The sequence below is a fragment of the Phyllostomus hastatus genome, unplaced genomic scaffold, assembly GCF_019186645.2.
Source record: "Phyllostomus hastatus isolate PE091 unplaced genomic scaffold, TTU_PhHast_1.1 phas_contig_40, whole genome shotgun sequence".
NCBI classification, from domain to species: domain Eukaryota; kingdom Metazoa; phylum Chordata; class Mammalia; order Chiroptera; family Phyllostomidae; genus Phyllostomus; species Phyllostomus hastatus.
In genome coordinates this window covers 63343995-63364230 of record NW_025333872.1, presented here as the reverse complement: position 1 = coordinate 63364230, position 20236 = coordinate 63343995, and the positions used below count along the sequence as shown (strand labels likewise).

At 41.2% G+C, this 20236-nt stretch overlaps 1 protein-coding gene and 1 non-coding gene across 4 annotated transcripts; both read right to left on the bottom strand.

The window, feature by feature from the left end:
- Positions 1–1932: 1932 nt before the first annotated feature.
- LOC123822338 lies at positions 1933–2070 on the bottom strand. The gene has a single exon (XR_006786304.1). It is a non-coding gene; the product is annotated as a small nucleolar RNA U109 (small nucleolar RNA).
- A 12357-nt stretch (positions 2071–14427) lies between these two features.
- Positions 14428–16664, bottom strand: CALHM6 (calcium homeostasis modulator family member 6). 3 transcript variants are annotated; one of them, XM_045843297.1, is made up of 3 exons: positions 16496–16664; positions 15588–16230; positions 14428–14925 (listed from the first exon to the last, which is right to left on the bottom strand). In XM_045843297.1, the coding sequence occupies exons 1-3, from the start codon at positions 16651–16653 to the stop codon at positions 14503–14505; spliced, it is 1224 nt and encodes a 407-aa protein (XP_045699253.1). In that variant the 5' UTR covers positions 16654–16664; the 3' UTR covers positions 14428–14502. The 3 variants fall into 3 exon arrangements, with proteins under 3 accessions (XP_045699253.1, XP_045699254.1, XP_045699255.1); XM_045843298.1 differs by having other exon boundaries at positions 15588–16227; XM_045843299.1 differs by having other exon boundaries at positions 15588–16241; positions 16496–16637.
- Positions 16665–20236: the final 3572 nt, after the last annotated feature.

Here is a 20236-nt window from a genome sequence, read left to right as displayed (position 1 = left end):
CGCAGGCCCAAACCCTGGTAGGAGCTGAGAGAACGCCTCCAGCTCAGCCTCTCCTGAACCGGAAACCCTCTCTGCTTTAGCCTGGCAGGGACCACACTGCTTCTGGTTAAATCCTTGTGTTCCAAAGAGCGCACAAGGCAGCCAGTTCGATGTCCAGGCAGTGCAGGAAAGTTGTTATCTATAAAATGAACCCAACTAGGAATGAAATGCTCTCAAGTTTCATGGACGGTACCCACCGTAAGCAAGGCAGTTCGCAAACTTCATTCAGTAAGTATTGGCAGTGATGTTACACAGTGCAGGTCACGCTGCGCACTTGGCAGCAGGAAGGAGGCTCCTGGATACGCACTAGGGTCAACCTCTCACAGTTCAGAAGAAGCAGGGCCGGGATTTCACTCAGGTTTGATGCCAGCACTCGCATCTCTCTCCTCTCTTCTCGCTCGGCCATTTGCAGCTGACCAGATTGGCCGTGTGCGCTGCACGTTAGACCGATGGAAGAGGAGATAGGCAGGAATGAGATGTGATTACGAAATGTTAGAGAAAATGGAAATCCTGGGAAATTGAATGAAGTCTGATCTAAAAGTTGTAATGATAAGTCTGGGAGTTTACTAGAAGTGGGCTAAGAATATAACAAATAGAATCAATATACCATCAAACTAAATACCTGTAGCTTTGCATGATAAAAGAGGGATTCCATAAAAACGAGGCTGTCTCCCAGAAGGAGTGAATTTGGGGCTGGGGGACAGGTGAATGAGAGATACTGAAGAAACCCTTCACGGAGGTCCCAGGGCCACTTGGGTGGGCGCGCGGACCTTGACACATCCGCCCATTGCGTGGGCGCGGGCGAGCTCCCCACCCACTCTGTGAGTTGTAGTGCCCACTTGCACCCACATGACTGCTGGGGCCGCCAGTAGCAACTTGAAAGACTTATGCTCCCTCGCACTGACGGTGGGCACATTAATTGTCAGAAAGAAACTTTACCTGCTGAAGATAGCTTTAAATCCAAAAGATGCTCAGGTGTGGCAAGATCTCACCTAATAAAGTTTACGAAAAGCCCTAATAAGATTCCTCATAAGGCCATTCCTTGCCTGCGCCACCCTGCAGTTTGGAGTTGGTGCGTTTCTCATGATCACCGGCTGCCTCCTGCTTGGCCTGGCTCCATCAGTAAAGTAGGCTCCTAAGGGGCCTTTGCTTTCCTGACTGGCATCGTGGTGTAGCCTCCCGGGTTTTAGCACCTGCTCACGGCCTGCAGAGCCGGTGGAGGCAGCTGGCGCTGCTCCTTCCACCGACTGTGATGAGTAGCCGCAGGCAGGAGGAGGCACAGATGCGGATGAACGGAGCTTTGGTGTTTGGCAGAGCTGTAGAAATCTATGCAGCTACTAGCAAAACTATGGCCAGATTCTATAAATCCCTACCCAGAATGTTAATCGAGTTTATCATTAGACAAACGAGAAGCCAGGATGTGCTCTATTTCTATTTTCCTGGCCCTAGCTAAAACCCCTGACAGATTTTTCCACCTGAATATGAACAGTGGAAGACTAGCAACATTAATTGTATGGGGAAGTGAACGGCTACACTGTAGAACAAAATGCTGTCTCCACCATCCTGTTTAGGGCTGAACATTTCTCTTAAATAGCCCTCATTGTAATCTCATTCTGTGGCAAAAGGAAAGATGCACTATATCTAATTTTGTGTTACTAAGTAATTTATTTAGAAAATATTGGACTATCTTATCCCTGACTATCCTGTTTAATACTGCAGACTGTGTCCCCTTCCTGCACTTCCTGTGATCTCTAGTTTTCTCCATTACCTTTTCATTTCCAGAGCTTTTATCTCTTTCTAATATACTAAACAATTTGATTATTCACACTATCCATTGTCTAGTGTCTGCCTTTCACCACTGTTAGGTTAGCTCTAGGAAAACAGGGATATTTTTTATGTGGGAGAAATATACTGCTACTCAACATCTACTGTAAGGTTGGCAGCCCTGAGAACTCCTCTTTTTAATGTAGTATGTTATGGATGTGTTCCTGGTCCCAAAGGAGTGAGGAGCAGACATATTTCCTCATGCAAGGAAAACAGGGATTTTTTTCTGTTTTGTTCAGTGTTTAGAAGGATGCACAGAATGTAATAAGAACAGGATAAATTTGTGGATGAAAGAATAACTAAGTAAATTACTGCCTAACTTGAAGTGAAACATGAAAGCTTAAGAATAAATTAAAACTGTATTTTTGAAATTTCTAGTCAAGTCTCACTCACTGATAAGTTAAAAAACAAACAAAAAAACCCTTTTATCTAAAAAATCCTTAGGCAAGTATATTTTAAAAATAAATCTCAGTCAGTCTCAAGTGGTCATATATGATGTGATTTTTTTTTTTAATTTAACATTCTTGAAACACGAGAATGGAAGAGATGAAGATAGACTCCTGGTTGCCAGAGTTACGGTGGTGATGACTGAAGCTGTGCAGGCGATAGAATTGCATGGAACTACACACACACATGTGCGCGCGCACACGAGCGTCTGTAACACTGGCGAACCCTGACTAAGCTCTGGGCGCTGCTCCAATAGCAGCTTGTCTTGGGTGACGGCCGTGTGTGATGCAAGATGCTGCTACAAGGAGAAGCTGGTTAAACGGTTTATGGGGTCTCCCAATTGTTTTTGCAACTTTGTGTGAATTTATAATTATTTAAAAATAGAAAATTAAAAATGGTAAAAAATTTTAAAATGTGTCATAACATGTGTTTAAATACATGCATTTTGTCTCTATGTTATGCAGTAGTTTGACAAAATATTTTGGTAGCGTCAAAAGTCAAGCACACAACAAACCTCCTTCATTTCCTCGTGGGCAACCGAATAGTGAAGCCACCTTAGGAGTGTGCCCATCTCCGATACGCTCCAGCCAGGGACTGCCGACCACTGGTGCAAACAAACATCAAATACCCTAAATCAGAAATTCCAAAATCTAACAAGACTGAGAGGAAAGTAAAATTCCAGGTGCCGTGTCCAGGTTCTTTTACCTTTCTGGACTATGTTCAGCCAATTAATATTTTTTCAACCTGCCTTACATAACTAAATACAAGCAACTCTGAACTGTGAGGAAAACAACAGGAGCAGGGGAGTGAGCCCAGAGTCCCACAGGCCCACCACTGCCAGGCTTACCCGGTTTACAGGGTTACAGTTTAGCTGTGCTAACCCTGGCCAAGGCACTGGGCTGTATGGAGCCTCATTTCCTCCTATATAAAGAGGTAGTGAGAATAGTTACTGATGGGAAGCAGAAGGGATGTAAAAGATCATAAATGTGAAAACCACCTGCCTATGCTACACGCACGCATAATTCAGTGCATATTAATTTCCTGTGCTTGTTCTTGAGATAAATAAAAGTTCCTTGTTATGTTACTGCCCCTCATTCTACAGACAGTGGGACTTTTGTAAGCCACTAAATGATTTTTTATGTCCACATTGTAACCTTTTACCTAGTTACTATTTTCTTTAAGGGCATCCTTTACCGTATGGAAACCTGAAAATTGTCATAAATATCAGATTTTATGTTTTCTGTTCTGGCATGTTCCCACCTGAAAACTGTGTTGCTTACAACATCAAAGTCACAAAGCAGTGTGATTTGTATCTTTTATTTATAAATGTTAACTTTATCAGTGATATTTTTTCATGAGTTCTTCCATTGTATCTCATGTCATAAATTTTAGCATTAAAATGATGTTATGACATCTTTAGGGCTTCTAAATGCATACACAATCTGAAGGTAATCAGAGGTGACTTTAGATGTTTTAGATAGATACACAATTAATTTGTATTCAGCACAGTACTTTTTATGAAAACTATTAAGAGGACTTTAATTAGGCATTTGTTCAGAGTATCCACACTATATATAATACCCTCTCATTAGTTACTTAGTAGCCAACTCAGTTATCAGATTGGTTATTAGCAACAAAGACCGCATTCATATAACTTTTATTCTAGTATGTTATAACTGTTCTATTTTGTTATTGTTTTTGTTAATCTCTTACTACACCTAGCTTATAAATTAAACTTCATCACAGGTGTGTATGTATTGGAAAAACAGCGTATGTAGGGTTCGGTACGATCTGCACCCTGAGTTGAAGCAGCAAATGCTTACTGCATATCTTTAAAGTAACTTCCTGAAGTATGTGCTAAACCTCCCAAGGACAGAGTAACCAGACCAATCACTCTTATCGTTCCCTTGCATTTGCAACATTGTTCCTTGTTAATCTGTAAGAAGTAATCAGTAATATCCTTTCCTTTGTTATCTATAAAAAGTAATCACCTAAAGCAAACCTGAGCATAATGAATGAGAACCTTCTTTGATATGTGCTATTAGAAGCCAATGAAAGCTTGTCAAGGCAAGGGTCGAGGTGCTCTCCTCTTGAGAGAGTGGCTGTGCTGTCCCTTTTTCTCCACAGGACTTCAGTAGTCTGTGTGAATTTGTTTCATCTCATCCACAACACCGTGGACACTGCTGGCCAGAGTCCACATCACAAGAAATCTTTTGTTCTCAAATGTTTTTAACACCATTCTATTCTTATTTCACACGTCTAATGTCTCCTATATCTCTAAAATTACGAGAGGCATTACTTTTAGTTTTCTTAAAAGTGCATGGTTTCTGTTTCCTACAATTAGTTTAGTTTGTTTTGGCTTTTGTCTTTCATGCATTTCTCAAATCGCTGGAGCTTTTTGGTTATCTACTTATATTGAATAAAATATGAACTTTGCTGGAGGTTGTAGATTATCAGCTTCAACATAGTATGACTAGTGGGGGGATTTAAAAGTAAATCAAAATGAGTCATTTTGTTGAAGTCTCCTGTCTTGAGCAGTCAGGTTTGCTAGATATGGTTCTTCTGACCGACGAGCATTAGGGAGCCAGGTTTGGGAATAAGGTTGGGGAAAAAATCGGTGTGTTTATTTTGATATGATTCTCATTTCTTTCTCTAGTGCCCCTGCTTTCATGTAGTCTAGTGTTCCTCAGTTAAGAAATCTTTTGGAAAGCAACATCTAGAGATTAATACTCCTACCTTTTTCTGGGATAAAAAGCAGTTGCCCAGATGTTTGACATGGGTATAGAGGTCTGAGGGACTCATTTTTTTAGTGCTTTTTTAAAAATCCTCACCTGCAGATGTGTTAATTAATTTTAGAGAGAGAGGAAGGGAGAGGAATACAGAGAGAGAGAATGATATCAGCTGCCTTCTGTATGAATCCACTCAGGGATCAAACCCACTATCTATGTATTGCCCTGACAGGGAATCCACCTGCAACCCTTCAGTGCATAGGATGAGACTCTGAGCCACCCAGCCAGGGCTGAGGGACTGATTCATAAGCTTTCAATGACTCCTGTCTTTAGCTTTGCTTCTGGTGCGCACTTCCACAGGTAACTGGTGCTGCTAATTTTTGAGCCCTTTTTTAAACAGAGATTCCACGATACAATTTATATTACTTCTTATCTTTCTTCAGTTCTGGCTTAGGCCAATTACCACTTTCCATCTGCTTTTCAACTTCCAAAAATTGCATTGCTTTTTCAATCTTTTTTCTGCTTTATAACACTTTTTAAAAGATCTTTTGCTTTCATTTTATTGTGGTTGAATATGTACTTTCATATCAACCGTTTTAACCAGAAGTACCTCTCTCAGCTGTCTTTCATTGTCAGTAACTGTGTTTACAAAGCATTATTTTTAAAAGTGTACATTATTGAATCTCAAATTGGAGTAGCAATATAGAGCATCTGGAACAAAGGTTTAGATCTAAAAAAATCAATAGCTATTTTATAGTGAGAGCTTCACTGTACATCTGCTGGAAAAGTTAGGGACAATTACCTCATCGAGAAAAGCTTGAGCAGAGCTGGGAACTAAGAAAGGGGTTAGGAGTGCTTTGATTTTTAAGAGGGAAAACATCTGCTTTTTATTTTATATGCTGCCCTTTCTCCAAGTGTGCTTAAGTATCTCTAAAGATGCCTAGACGCATGATTGTCTGGTCTCCATGAAATAAAGCATGGTTTAATGAATCCCCTATGTATCTATCAACTTGCTTGGCCATTGCAATAAGTTGCCCCACAGTTTGACCATGTCTCAATCTTGAGGTTATTCACCTTGCTGTTTTTGGATAGACTATGTGACTTAATAATACTGTGAAGTAAGCCAGACAACACTTGATTTTCCATCTGCCTCTGATTATCCAAAGTGCTGTTTCCCAAATTGTGTTCCGTGGAACATCAATAACCTGAGCTGTTGGTAAGTACTCCATGAAAGAAAAAACAACCTTTTGTCTTTTAGATTTTGTTCCTTTACTATATGTAAAAATAGTAAACATATATTTTTTACATATGGTAATTGCCTTTCTTCTACTACAGTCTGCCTGAAAGAAATGGAGTGTCATGCACAAAAGGCCAACATGTATCAAGAAACAGCCTGGTTTCTGCACGCACGGTCTTCAAGTCTGGGAGCAACAACGTCATCGCCAATGTGCAGGCTTCTGGTGTTAGTTTATTTTCTATGGTTGTGTATCTTGTGTCTTAAAATTTCAAGAAATGCTGGTAATGCTTTATTTTCTCTTAATAAATTAATAAAACATTTAATCTTTCTCACTGTTTTTTTTCCTAATTAGTTGTTATTGTGTTGCTCTGTATTAATTGGATTCTCTCTACAACCTTAAAACAGAGAATCAAATTCTCAGGGGCTCTCATTAGTAAAGGCTGATATTAAAGCACGGATAACCATCGGCTCAAAAGTAAATCATAGATATTTCTTTTTTTAAAAAAAATTGTTGTTCAAGTACAGTTGTCTCCATTTTCTTCAGCCTCTCCCCCATGCCCCATCCATCCCTGCCTTCCACCCTCAACCCTACCCCCTTTGGCTTTGTCCCTGTGTTCTTTATACATGTTCTTGATGACCCTTCCCCTGTTTTCAACCTTTACCCCTCTCCTCCCTCCCTCTGGTTACTGTCAGTTTGTTCTTTATTTCAGTGTCTCTGGTTATATTTTGCTTGCTTGTTTGCTTTGTTGGTTAGATTCCAGTTGGGGGCATGCGAGAAGCAACCGATCAATTTGTTTCTCACTTGGTTTTTAAAAACTTCTTTTATCTCCCTTGTTGCTCTTTTATGGCATTTACAAGATGCTCCTGCTTTTTAAACTCTTCATAAGGCATTAACATGCTGGGAAGAGAAAACAGTTTTTTAAATATATTTTATTGATTATGCTATTACAGTTGTCCCATTCCCCCCCTTCATTACCCTCTGCCCTGCACACCCCCTCCTACCCACATTCCCCTCCTTTAGTTCATGTCCATGGGTCATACATATAAGTTCTTTGGCTTGTACATTGCCCGTACTATTCTTACCCTCCCCCTGTCTATTTTCTACCTACCATTTATGCTACTTATTCTCTGTACCTTTTACCCCCTCTCCCCCTCACAGTCCCCTATTGCTAACCCTCCATGTGATCTCCATTTCTGTGGTTCTGTTCCTGTTCTAGTTGTTTGCTTAGTTTCTTTCGTTTTTTAGTTGTGGTTGTTAATAACTGAGTTTGCTGTCATTTTACTATTCATATTTTTTATCTTCTTTTTCTTATAGAAATGCCTTTAACATTACATATAAAAAGAGTTTGGTGACAACAAACTCTTTTAACCTGACCTTACCTGGGAAGCACTTTATCTGCCCTTCCATTCTAAATGAAAGCTTTGCCGGATAGAGCAATCTTGGATGGAGGTCCTTGCCCTTCATGACTTGGAATACTTCTTTCCAATCCCTTCTTGCCTGCAAGATCTCTTCTGAGAAATCAGCTGACAGTCTAATGGGAACTACTTTGTAGGTAACTGTATTCTTTTCTCTTGCTGCTTGTAAGATTCTCTCCTTATTTTTAATTTTGGCTAATGTAATTATGATGTGCCTTGGTGTGTTCCTCCTTGGGTCCAACTTCTCTGGGACTCTCTGAGCTTCCTGGACTTCCTAGAAGTCTGTTTCCTTTGCCAGATTGGGGAAGTTCTCCTTTGTTATTTGTTCAAATAAACTTTCAATTTCTTGGTCTTCCTCTTCTCTCTTGACACCCCTATAATTCGGATGTTGGAGGTTTTAAAGATGTCCTGGAGATTCCTAAGCCTCTCCTCATTTTTCTGAATTCTTATTTCTTCATTCTTTTCTGGTCAAATGTTTCTTTCTTCCTTCTGGTCCATACCATTGATTTGAGTCCCAGTTTCCTTCCCCTCACTATTGGTTCCCTGTACATTTTCCTTTATTTCGCTTAGCATAGCCTTCATTTTTTCATCTAATTTGCAACCAAATTCAACCAATCCTGTGAGCATCCTGATTACCAGTGTTTTGAACTGTGCATCTGATAGGTTGGCTATCTCTTTATTGTTTAGTTATATTTTTTTTCTGGAGCTTTGATCTGTTCTTTCATTTGGACCATTTTTTTTTTGGTCTCAGTGCACCTGCTATATACAAGGGGTGGAGCCTTAGGTGTTCACCAGGACGGGGCAACCCACATCACTGCATTGTGGTGCTTTATGTGGGGAAGAGGTCGAGAGGGAACAATGGCACTAGCTTTGCTCTCTGCCAGATTTCAGTCACTTCCCCAGCTACCTACAAGCAAAGCGGTCCCTTCTGGTGCTGATTCCTGGATGGGTTGACTTGTGTACATTCTAGGACTCTGTGGGTCTCTCCAGCAAACTCTCTTGTGAGGCTGGAAGTTTCTCCTACTGCTGCCTCAAACCCCACAGGTGTTTTTAGTTGGTGGTTTGAGGCTTTATTTCCCTGTGCTGGAACCCTGGGTAGCGAGGTCTGTCTTGCTCCCCAAGTGTTCCTCCCTGTTTATCTGTCTGCAAATGTGGGACTGCCTGCTCCACTAGCCACTGCCTGGCTGGGTCCTCCAGCTATGGCCTTGTCTTGAGTCCTCTCCACCCGACTACCCATCTCCACCCCTCCTACTGATCTGGATGAATATGTCTTTTTTAACTCCTTGGTTGTCGGTCTTCCATACAGTTTGATTTTCTGTCAGTTCTGGATGTTTTTTGTTTTTAAATTGTTGTTGTCCTTCTTTTGGTTGTGTGAGGAGACACAGTGTATCTACTTATGCCTCCATCTTGGCTGGAAGTCAGAAAACAGTTTTAATACAATGCAAAGAGGTGTACAATTTTGAGAAGTGAAACCATAAGAGTTCAGAGAAGGAGGATGTTACTGTGGACTGCTGTCATTGGGAGATGCATTGAGGAGGAAACAAGTTTGAGATGAGCTGAAAAGGTGAAAAATGTCCTTGTAAAAGAGACCCCAGAGAGCTCCCTTGCCCCTTCATCATGTGAGAACACAGCAAGAAACCAGCCATTCATGAACTAGGAAGTGGGCCCTCACCACACACAGAATCTGCTGGTGCCTTGATCTTGGAATTCCAGCCACCGGAACTATGAGAAATAAGTTTCTGTTGTTCATAAGCCACTTAGTAATTATACTTTACCTCCAGTGACTGAATTAATCATAGTATATGAAGACTCTCACACATATTAGGCCTTCTCAATACATGTTTGGATGTTCCTTGAATGGCTGAAAGTGAATATATTAAGAAGCTGATGGTGAACATGAGGGCACTGGTGAAATGGAGCCCAAAACTGAACAAGAAGAATCACTGAAAAGTGAGCTGCAAAGTTTCAAAAGCAACCTGTGACTATTAAATATATAAATGCATTTCTGACCACTGGCAATAATCTTGTCAAATTAAGTTTCTTAAGTCACAGCCTCCTAGCAAAACAAACTATTAAAATGTACACAAGGCACCGTAAGACAACTCATGCACACATACATGTATGTATACACACACTTCCCACCTGACTTTAATTCCACAGTAACATATTCCATTAGGTCTTAGGCATCATTTGCCCGATTCTGAGGCATTGGACAGCTGTCGTCTAAAAGGGAGCATCACTTCTTCTGTTTTTAGAACCAGCATCTTCTTGCCTTCTTCACACCTCAGAGCGTCCAATGGTCTGACTTAGTCATCAGACGATTTAGGTGTTGTAGGGAACATGTGAGTTCAGGCAGAGTAAAGACCAAAGTCTTTGCAAAGCTCCGAAGGCCTTACATGATCTGTCCCCCGGCCTGTTACCTCTCTGACCTCACGGTCTACTTTTGTCCCCTGCCTCACTGCTCTGGCCACCCTTTCAAGCCTCTGCCCAAAGGTTACACCTCAGTGGGGTCACAGTTCACCAACCCCCAACATTCCTAATGCCTCTTAGAATATTCTCCTTTTTAAAATGGTATTCTTCTCCTCCTAAAATACCTAATTATTCACTTCTTTATAATGCTTACTCCCCATTATCTCTCTTCTCCTTTAGAATATAGACTCCACAAGGTCAGGAGCTTTGCTGTTGGTTCACTGATGTATCCCAAATACCTAAAATATGCCCGGGACTTAGCAGGCTCTTAATAAATACTTGGTGGTTTAAGTGAATAAAATAATAATGAAATCTCACAAATCAACAGGAAAAAGATAGACAACCTGAAAATTTAAAAATGGGCAAAAGGCTTGAGTAGAACTTTCATAAAAGAGGATATTCAAGTGGCTAGGAAACATAAAAAGCTGCCAAATTCCTTTAATGGCAAGGGAAATCCAACTAAAACCATAATGAGAAATACCATTACATGTTCACCGGAGTGACAAAATTAAATAATTGGAAATACCAATTGTTACAAAGATCAGAAGCACTGGGAATTCTCCTCATAGTGTAAATTGGCACAACTCTTATGGAAAACATTTGACATGTTATCTAGCAAACTAGAATATGTACATTGCCCCATGGTATCATCTATTCCTAGGAACACAACCTGAAGAAACACACCCATGTACACTAGAATACAAGTCCACGAATGTTCACTGTGGCATCGCTCATAAGAGCCAGAAACTGAGAACAACTCCCATTAGTTAAATGAATAACTAGATTGTTATAGGTGGCATATATTCATGTGGTAGAATATTATACCACAGTCAAAATAAGTTGTTCTAGACATAATATAGATGAATCTTTCAAATGAAAACAAACAAAAAAGACAGTAATAAAATAATCCTTAGAGGATGATTTCATTGATAAAAAGTTCAAAAGTAGAAAAAACTAAACATTAATAGTTTAAGAATGCACAATTAGGTGATAAGACTATATGCAAAAGTAAGGAAATGACGCCTCCCGCTGCACACTGCCACGTGGAGAGAGTTGGGATTGTGAAGAGGCACATGAGCAGGGAGTTTTGGGGATACTGGAGAGGTTCTATTTCTTTCCCCATTGTGGTAGTTACATAGATGTTTGTCGTTATTCTTTACAGTGTACATAGATGTTTCATGTACTCTTCTCTGTCTTTGATGACTCCCAATTTTTAGAGTAACAAATTGCCTAATCTGGTACAATTTTTCTTTCATTTGGAAGTTTTTAGTGTTCAGTTCTTTGTGGCAAAGGATCTTGACAGACCATGTACCTTTTTTGATGCAGGTCTCTTCCTCGGATCAGAATGGAATGTAATCAGTTCCACAGTCCTTACATTGTGCTGACAACAGATCCCTCATAAGCAGGTACCACAGAGTAAGAGACAGAATAAGATCAACTAAAGGCCGGCCAGGTGTCTGACACATGGTAGACACTCAGTGGGCGTCTGTTGCTGACAGAGCAGACAGTGGTGTTTGCTGTGGGGGTTGACTCAGAGGGTATCTCTCCATATTTTGTCTTTGGAAGATTATTTACTATAGGCCACCTAGTACGTGAGATGTAAGGTGAGAAACAAGATTTCCAAGATTTTTTTCAGCCAGAGACATTTCTGTACATGGGTAATTCTATTTTTGTATGCTTCCCTCAAGACTTGCTTCTTCAATCAGCTCATAGACCATTGATATTTCTCTCTGCTTATAAGGACACACGAGGTTTTAAAAAAGAAAAATCTGTAATAAAAACAGCTGTGTGGTCACTGTGTACCACATGATCCAGAGAAGACCAACCCTCTTGCTTCACTTCTACCTTCCTTGACCGTGTGACACAGACTAGTGATATAACCTCTCTGATCTTCAATTCTTCACATGTAAGTGACAGGGATGTGTTTCATGGGAGCACGGCAGTCACATGAAAATGAAATAAAGTGAAAGATGAAAAACTGTTTTGTTGCCAGTGTGAGGGTTCTTCTTAATCTTTTGTAATAACACAGTTAATATTTATTATTCATTGCCAAAGATCTGAAGTGCATGAGATTTAAAAACAAATTCCTCCCTCATCATTAGTGTCCTGAATTGACCAAATTTGACAACTTGCTTCATATCTTTATATAAAAATAAGTGTGTATGTATATGTATATGTGTGCATGTGTACTTTTTCATAAAGGGGATCATAGTCTGCTTATCAGAATACTATGAAGTAATTTTTATGACACAAATTACTATATATGTACATGGAACAATATTTTAGGTTACCACGTTGCAGAACCACATTTACAGTGTCATAATATTTGTGTAGACATAGAGTATATGGTTTCCTCTGGGGAGAAAATATTGCAAAGGAATGAGGGAGTTTTACGCTTTACTTCACATACTTTTCTAGTGTTATCATTTTTTATCTTAAGCATGTGTACCTTAACAGTAATTATTACAGATTGGGTAATCCCTGACCAGGTGGCTCAATTGGTCGGAGCATCATGCTATTCACCAAAAGTTTGGGGCTTCTGCTCCTCAGTCAGGGCACATACCTAGTTTGTGGGCTGGTTCCTGATCAGGGCATGTTTGTGAGGCAAACAACATGTTTCTCATATTTATATTTCTCTCTCTCTCTCTCTCTCTCTCACTCTCTCTTTCCCCACCCTGTCTTCATCTCTCTCTAAAATTAGTGTATCGTTGGGTGAGGATACAAAAATAAAATTAAATTAAAATTAAATAAAAATAAACATAAAGACTGAGTAAGTTCAAATGGAGCATATTAAAAGGGAAGAATACGCAAAAGAAATTGGGAAATGAAATAAAGAAGCAAAACTGAAAGCAGGCATGATACAGTTTTCAGAAGTACTCATTAGGAAATAGAGCAAAACTGGTCATGTAGTTTCTGTTGCTAACTGTCTTGCTGTATATGATTCCCAACCACAGGATATTCAGTCCTGCTGACTAGTTCATGTTAATGACCCTTGATGGCAAAGGGCAAATAAAGCCAGCACCAGGGTCAGCCAAGAGAGCAAGGACCAAAAACGATCAGTGTTCAACTGTTTCACAGTTTAAAGTTTCCCCAACTCATGTTTTAAAAATGCACAAAACAGCCATCAATCTGTGGGATGGACAGAAATGACAACCTAATGTGCCCTGAAAAATTCTGACATCATCGAGCAATAGGATTTACCTACAGATAAAATTGTTCTCAATAAATCTTTGCACTCTTTTCATTAACATATCCTGATGTGTCTATATTCACAATCTACCTTGAATCTATCTGCTTTTTCTCTCTTCATCAACTGAGTTCAAGTTCACTCCCACCTGTTCCCACTGCAGAGGCCTCCTGACTAGACTCTCCATTCCCACCTTGGCTCTCTCTCTTCCCTCTGCCATTCTTTTTTTTCTACAAGGAAAATATATCAATATTCCCAAAAACCCTTTGGATGGCCTCAAGGGGCTCCATGATCAGTCCCTTGCTCATTTTCCCCAGTTACCTTTAAGGCTTCCAACTTTGCTAAGATCTGTGTCACCTCAGCCTCCACACATACTATCCCTGCAAACTGAAATGCCTTTCTCCTACAGATCTATGTGTCTCACAGATTCCTCCAAACCCATTCCTCCTCTAATCTAAATCAAATCACAGTTTGTGTTGGGTTTTATCAGACTTCCCCATTTTGTTGAAGCTGTGTAATGACTATATGGAGGTTCATAATACTATCTTCTCTACTTCTGTGCCTATTTGAAATTTACCACAATAAACAGCTTTAAAATTTTTCTTCTGATGTTACAAATAAAGGCAATTATTATCTGCAATTATCCTAAACTAGTTTTTCAAATTTTGTATATAAAGGATGTTATTTTCCTTTTCAGGATAAATTTTTGTATTTTCATTTAAAAACCATATTAGAGACATACAATGGCAGTATTTTGAAGTTCCTAACAAGGTCTTGCCTGCAAGAAAGTGAACTTGAAATTAGCATCAGATAACCTAAAAGAAAACATGAAGTACAATTGTTCTTTCATTGTTTTTGCTAGTAAGTAAATTCTTTTATTTGGATGCAGCAATATCATTCAATAAAAGTGATCCTAGATGAAGGATATAAAACTGTCGATCTAGTTCAAGTTTGTCAATTTCAATGAATCATTTAATTTCATTTCCTTTTTTAATAATATAACATAGGTAAAATTCTGAATTTCTATTTCAGATCTAAAATTCCATGTGTCTGTAATTTGAAGACAAAAAACCCCAGCATAAACAATACTAATGTTTATTTTTTTAAAGAAGCAATAATTTTAAAGAACCCCTTTTCCCTATTCATTCATAAAGTCATAAATTAAGAGTGGTGTTTAAAGCAAATGAATCTACAAAGTGAAGAGCAACCATTGTTTCTCCTTCAGAACGTTCATTTCCGTCAGCGTTTTCTTCTGTGTTAACAAACTTGTGCACTGTGCTGTAGTGCAGTTCTTTTGGATTGAAGGTGTATAGTGCTGAGACCTTCTTCCAGTCTTCCTTGCTTGGGGTTTTGTATTCCCCCTTTTGATGTGAGCACTCAAAGAAACATTTAACATTATTTTCTGCCAATTTGGTTGCATGCTCTGTGGCCTGATTTTCGAAAATCTTCCGCTCCTGTGCCAAATAGATTTTCCAAAATTTCAGCTGCAGAAAACTAACTGGAGATAGACATCGCGTGATAGACACAAAAATCACAAGACAGATGATAACTGCTGCTATCAGGATCCAGCCCGCTATCTAGGAAAACACAGCAAAATACTAATTTAGTCACTTTTTTTACAAGTAATTTTAAAGTCGTCAGTTGAAGTTGGAACTACTCAGCAGTCATGATGATGTACAAGCAGCAGTTTTAAGTCGTGCTCTCTTAGAGGAAAGAGTGGCCGTGACCTCTGGAAACCCTCAGTACAACTGCTGGCTGTGTAAGTCAGTCATATTCCAAGTCACAGAGCCCAGGGAGATGCCAGTACACGTGTGTCATGCCCGGAGAACTCAACATGGAATAGCGGCAAATGCAATGAAGCAAGCATTCATTGTCAAGAACCTCTGAGCTTTATATTCCAAGAAGCAGTGTGGGGTGGTGGCTTAGGAGACAGGCAGACCCATTTCACTGCACCAGTTCTGCCGTGTTTTGGTCGGGCAAACAACCTGATCTAGACTCAGTGGATTCGCTCTGAAGACGCAGGAGACTAAGGTAGGAAGTAAAGGACCTATCGCCTTTCCTCCTTTTCATCCATTTATTTAAACGTTGGCCTGTTAACTCACTAGGAGCAAGAAGACATTCTAGTTCGTCTTACATGTCATACGTCTGGGGAAAGGGCACCGATCCCTACTTCATTCGGCTGGCGCACAGAAGCCCTCCCGCTCCGCTCCTCCCCACAGCGCCCTGCGCCAGCACCTACCTGCGACTGTGCCTTGAGATTCTTCTTGAAGTCCATCAGGTCCTCAGCCTGTTTATCCCCGCAGGGCACCAGAGGCAGCAAGGTGATACAGTTGGGGTCCCCGTGGCCAGAGCACAGGCGCCGCACCAAGACCTGGGTCCCACTGGCGGCGCACTCATAGAAATCACCCCCGAGCAGTGCCACGGCCACCCAGGTGAGGGGCGCAACGGCAGCCGTCCCGCTGAGCTGCGCAAACACCAGGACCCCGCGCAGCACCTTGCCACAGCAGCAGGTGCAGGTGCAGGTGCCCGGCGCGCAGCATCCGGTTAGCAGGCGCCAAGTGCGAGCGCTGAGCAGGTAGCCCAGGAAGAAGAGTGCCAGAGCGGGTACCAACAGGAACAGCAGCCCATAGGCCAGGTTCCAGGTGGCACTGCAGGGGCACTGGAACACCACGGTGGAGAAGATGCGCTCCAGCCCCGCAGTCAGCGCAGTCACCAGGCCGTAACCCAGTACGCCGTAGTGCTTCAAGTGCAGGTCCACTATCGTCTTAAGCTTCTCCATTGGCTCTCTCCTTTGGCACAACAGATAGGCCCGGATGCTTCTACCTCTTGGCTGCCCTGCTCCTCGGACGCTTTTGGGCTGGGGTCTAGAGTTTTCCACTCTGCTAAGAATCAACTTCAAAAGAGGTTAGAGGGCTTCTCTGGCCTTGTGAACTTCCGTTTTCTTATCTCAACCAACCCAGACCTTCCTGGCTGAGAAAGCGATTTAGGCATGCACACCATTGCCCTACCCAATTCTTCACTTTTCAGAATGCTACTGCACTTGTGACCTTTCTGCCCCAATTCATGGACTCTGACTGGGGGTAGACCCTGGTCCACAGTGACTTTTGTTTCCACCCAGCTGACAATGAACCAGGAGACGCTCCTTACCTTTCCTGCCCTGATGCAGCTGCCCAGAGCAAAAAACGCTTCTTACATGGGGAAACTGCTTGAAAAAAAAAGAACAGATTTTCCTCTATTGCACCCTTACTGCAATTCAGTAAGACCAAACAGCTATAAGAAAACCCATGATCATTTTCAGGAAACATTATTCAAGGGCAGATTTCTGGTTTCTCTTTCACAAGCTGCTTCAAAACAAAGCCCTGCTCAAGTCTGGTGCCCTCCTCATGTCTGTCCCCTTCCTGTCTTGCTTCTGGACAGACTCCCAGCCTCATTCACCTGTACTGTTCTCTCCCCTGACCGATTTCCCACAGGTCATAAAGGACATTAGACAGAACATATTATTTATTAACGTCTTCTCTTTTTTCTCCAGGTATGCCCTTACCCTGTTGGTCCCCGGAGGAGTGTCAAATTTTCACTCAGTGACTAACAGGTTGATCAGTGGGGGTGAAGGGGCACATGGTTGTTCAAAAATACTGCTTAAACCAAAACATTTCAAACTGCAGCTACATTTAACATGTTGTTTCCTCCCCTGTTAGTTTTTTTCAAACATCAGTCCTCTGACACCAACCGTAAGCATGTCTGTGAAACCGAGCCTACACGACACAGGTGGCTCCAGATAGAGGTGAGGTGCACTGGCAAGGACAGGGCCTTTTAAGTTAGGTGCAGGGTATGTGTGTAATAAGTTAGCATCTCTGAGACTCAGCATTGCGGTTTGTATGAGCAAGATAATAGAGTTCACTTTGCAAGATTGCTAAGTAAATAGAGTAGCATATGTAAAGGACCTTTACATATAGGGTGTGCCTATTAAATGAATACTTACCCTGGCCCTGTGGCTCGGTTGGTTGGAGCATTGTCCTGTATACCAAAAGTTTGCAGGGTAAATCCCTGGTAAGGACACATACCTGGGTTACAGGTTCGAGCCATGGCCGGGGTGCATATGGGAGACAACAAATCTCTCTCTCTCTCTCTCTCTCTCTCTCTCTCTCTCACTCTCTCTCTCCTCCTCCTTTGCTCTATGTCTAAAATCAATAAAATTAAATTAAATGCATACTCAATGTAAGAGATTGCCCCTTACATTGCAACTTTGAGATTTTTAAAAAGATTTTATTTACTTATTTTTAGAGAGGAAAGGGAGGGAAATAGAGAGAGAGTGAGAGAGAGAGAAACATCAATGTGCGGTTGCTGGGGGCTGTGGCCTGCAACCCAGGCATGTGCCCTGACTGGGAATCAAACCTGCGATGCTTTGGTTCGCAGTCCGCACTCAATCCACTGAGCTATGCCAGCCAGGGTGAGATTATTTTTTTAAAACAGTATTTTTTTATTTTTATTTTTTGATTTAATCTTTATTGTGTGTTTTCTATTACCGTTTAGTCCCCTCCCCGCTCCCCCCTGCAATCACCACACCATTTTCCATGTCCATGAGTCCTTGACCCTCATGTGACTGGGATTACTGGATATAACAAGAAGAAGACAAATGGATAAACAGCTTTCATTGATAGTGAGGGGAACATCCTCAAAGGTTATGCGAATTATTAGAATAGAATCATGAGCTAGAGAGCTTCTATGAGGAGAGGACATTTGAGCAGAAATCTGAATGACTAAGGCTCCGGGGTGCCAAGGAGCTTGTCATTCTGTGGCAGGACAGAAAGGCACAGTGATGGGAATACTGAGGGTGAGAAGAAAGATGGCCCATTGTGAGGGCAGAGCTGCGGGTTGACGTAGGATTTAAAGTCTTTATAGACTAGGAACTCCTGCCCCTGGAACTCATTACAGACTGAACTGCATTCTCTCCTATTATTCTGTCAGCTCATGTCTCCAAACACCACATTGTGATGTTGCCACCAGTGTGCTTCCCCATTGTGTATCCCGCAGATACTGATGGTCATTCTGTCTTTGTTACACGTTTCTGGAGCCATGAAAGTCTGGGTTCTGCCTGCCAGCCTGAATTTTCTCCCAACACCTGCAGTTGAGTCTAACACCCTGGCATCCACCCCTGTCATCTCTGGGGGCAGTGAGTGGTTCTAGTTCTGGGTCTGTTGAAAATTACCAAGCCTTTTATACCCAGGTCTGTTCTGAGAAAATATCACTACTCAGATGTTTAATTCTTAGTGGAAATAGAAAAAATAAAAGTAAGGGTGCATAGAGGATTCAACAATTTTTTCTGAGGCTAGGTTAAAGAATATTTGAAAGACCTTTACACTTTTAAAAATTCACAATTCAACACCAACTTACTTTATCTTTTAAGAAATGAGCGATTCTAGCCCTGGCTGGCGTAGCTCAGTGGATTGAGCGTGGGCTGGGAACCAAAGTGTCCCAGGTTCAATTCCCTGCCAGGGTGCATTCCTGGGTTGCAGGCCATAACCCCCAGCAACCGCACATTGATGTCTCTCTCTCTCTCTCTATCTCCCTCCCTTCCCTCTCTAAAAAATAAATAAATAAAATATTTAAAAAAAAAGAAATGAGCGATTCTCATGTTAAGCACAATGGAAAACCGATGGTTATTGGTTTTACTTGTTTTTTGTTTTGTTTTGTTTTTTTTTAGCTGTACCACTTTGTTTCTGAACACTATTATTATCACTGGTTTCAGAAACCACGAAAAATTTCTCAGAATAGCAAGATAAACTCTTGAAAGGAAATACACATTCACACTGTTCTTTGCAATCATCTTCAAGGGGGTTAGTTCAAGCATTACTCTCTGTGACCCTCATGAGAATACTGGCTAATGCTTGGAATACGCTGGCCCTCCTTGGAATACAACTGCTAGATTCTAGCAAAGTGTCAATCCTGTCCCCAAGACTCACCTACAAGAGTCCAATCAGATCAAGGTTGATATCTACAAATATCTACCATGTACAAGACACAACTTTGGATGCCAAACTTAACAATTTAAAAAGTGTGACACTCTTAATCTTAAAGAATATCATTCTGCATGTTATAATTTGTAGATATATTGTTTAGGTTAAGTAATGTATTTAAAAATATGGAATTTATTATTATGTTTAGACTTCTGAATGTTGATAAAAGTTTTTCCTATGGAAGTTTAAACAGAAAGAAAGAGCAGACTTTTCCTTGGCACAGGAGTGCCATTTTACCAATGACATTTCAAGTGCCAACCTTGTGAAAACAGTAGTTAAGTCTATCCAGAGAGAAACAAGACAACACCAGGGAGAAGCTAGGGCCATGGGGCAGGTTTCAGGCACAGCTGAAGGGTCACCTGGACACCCACTTTCATCAGAGTCACCAGGCCACATTTGGAGGGGGGGGCTACAGGCCTTGGTGGATCAGGGACTCTCCCCTGATGCCCTCCTTCCAGCCTTCCGGCCCAGCTCAGCTTGTCTACTCAGCAGAGCTCTCTGGTACAGAGATGCTCATCTTCCCCACTACCATTCCCATTTTCCCACCATCTTCCCATCCCCACACTTAACGACAATGGAGTTACTTAAGGAAGGGATTTTTTTTTTACTTTAGCTATAAACTGAAATCAAAGGCAAATAATTATTTTTCTATATTTTATTGGATACCTTAGGAGTTTTCACTTTCTTTCTTGGAAGCAATGAACCAAGCCTGAAGAGGTTTGGTTAACACCAAGTCTCAGAGCTTGACTATCTTTGACTCTACTTTGGCATTTAACTTCCTACAAAAGTAGGAAGGCACCTGCAGTACTTCCCTTATTAAGTCCATTTAAATTAGGCTATCAATGACACTCGCTGGCTCTCCTCCTAACTCAGT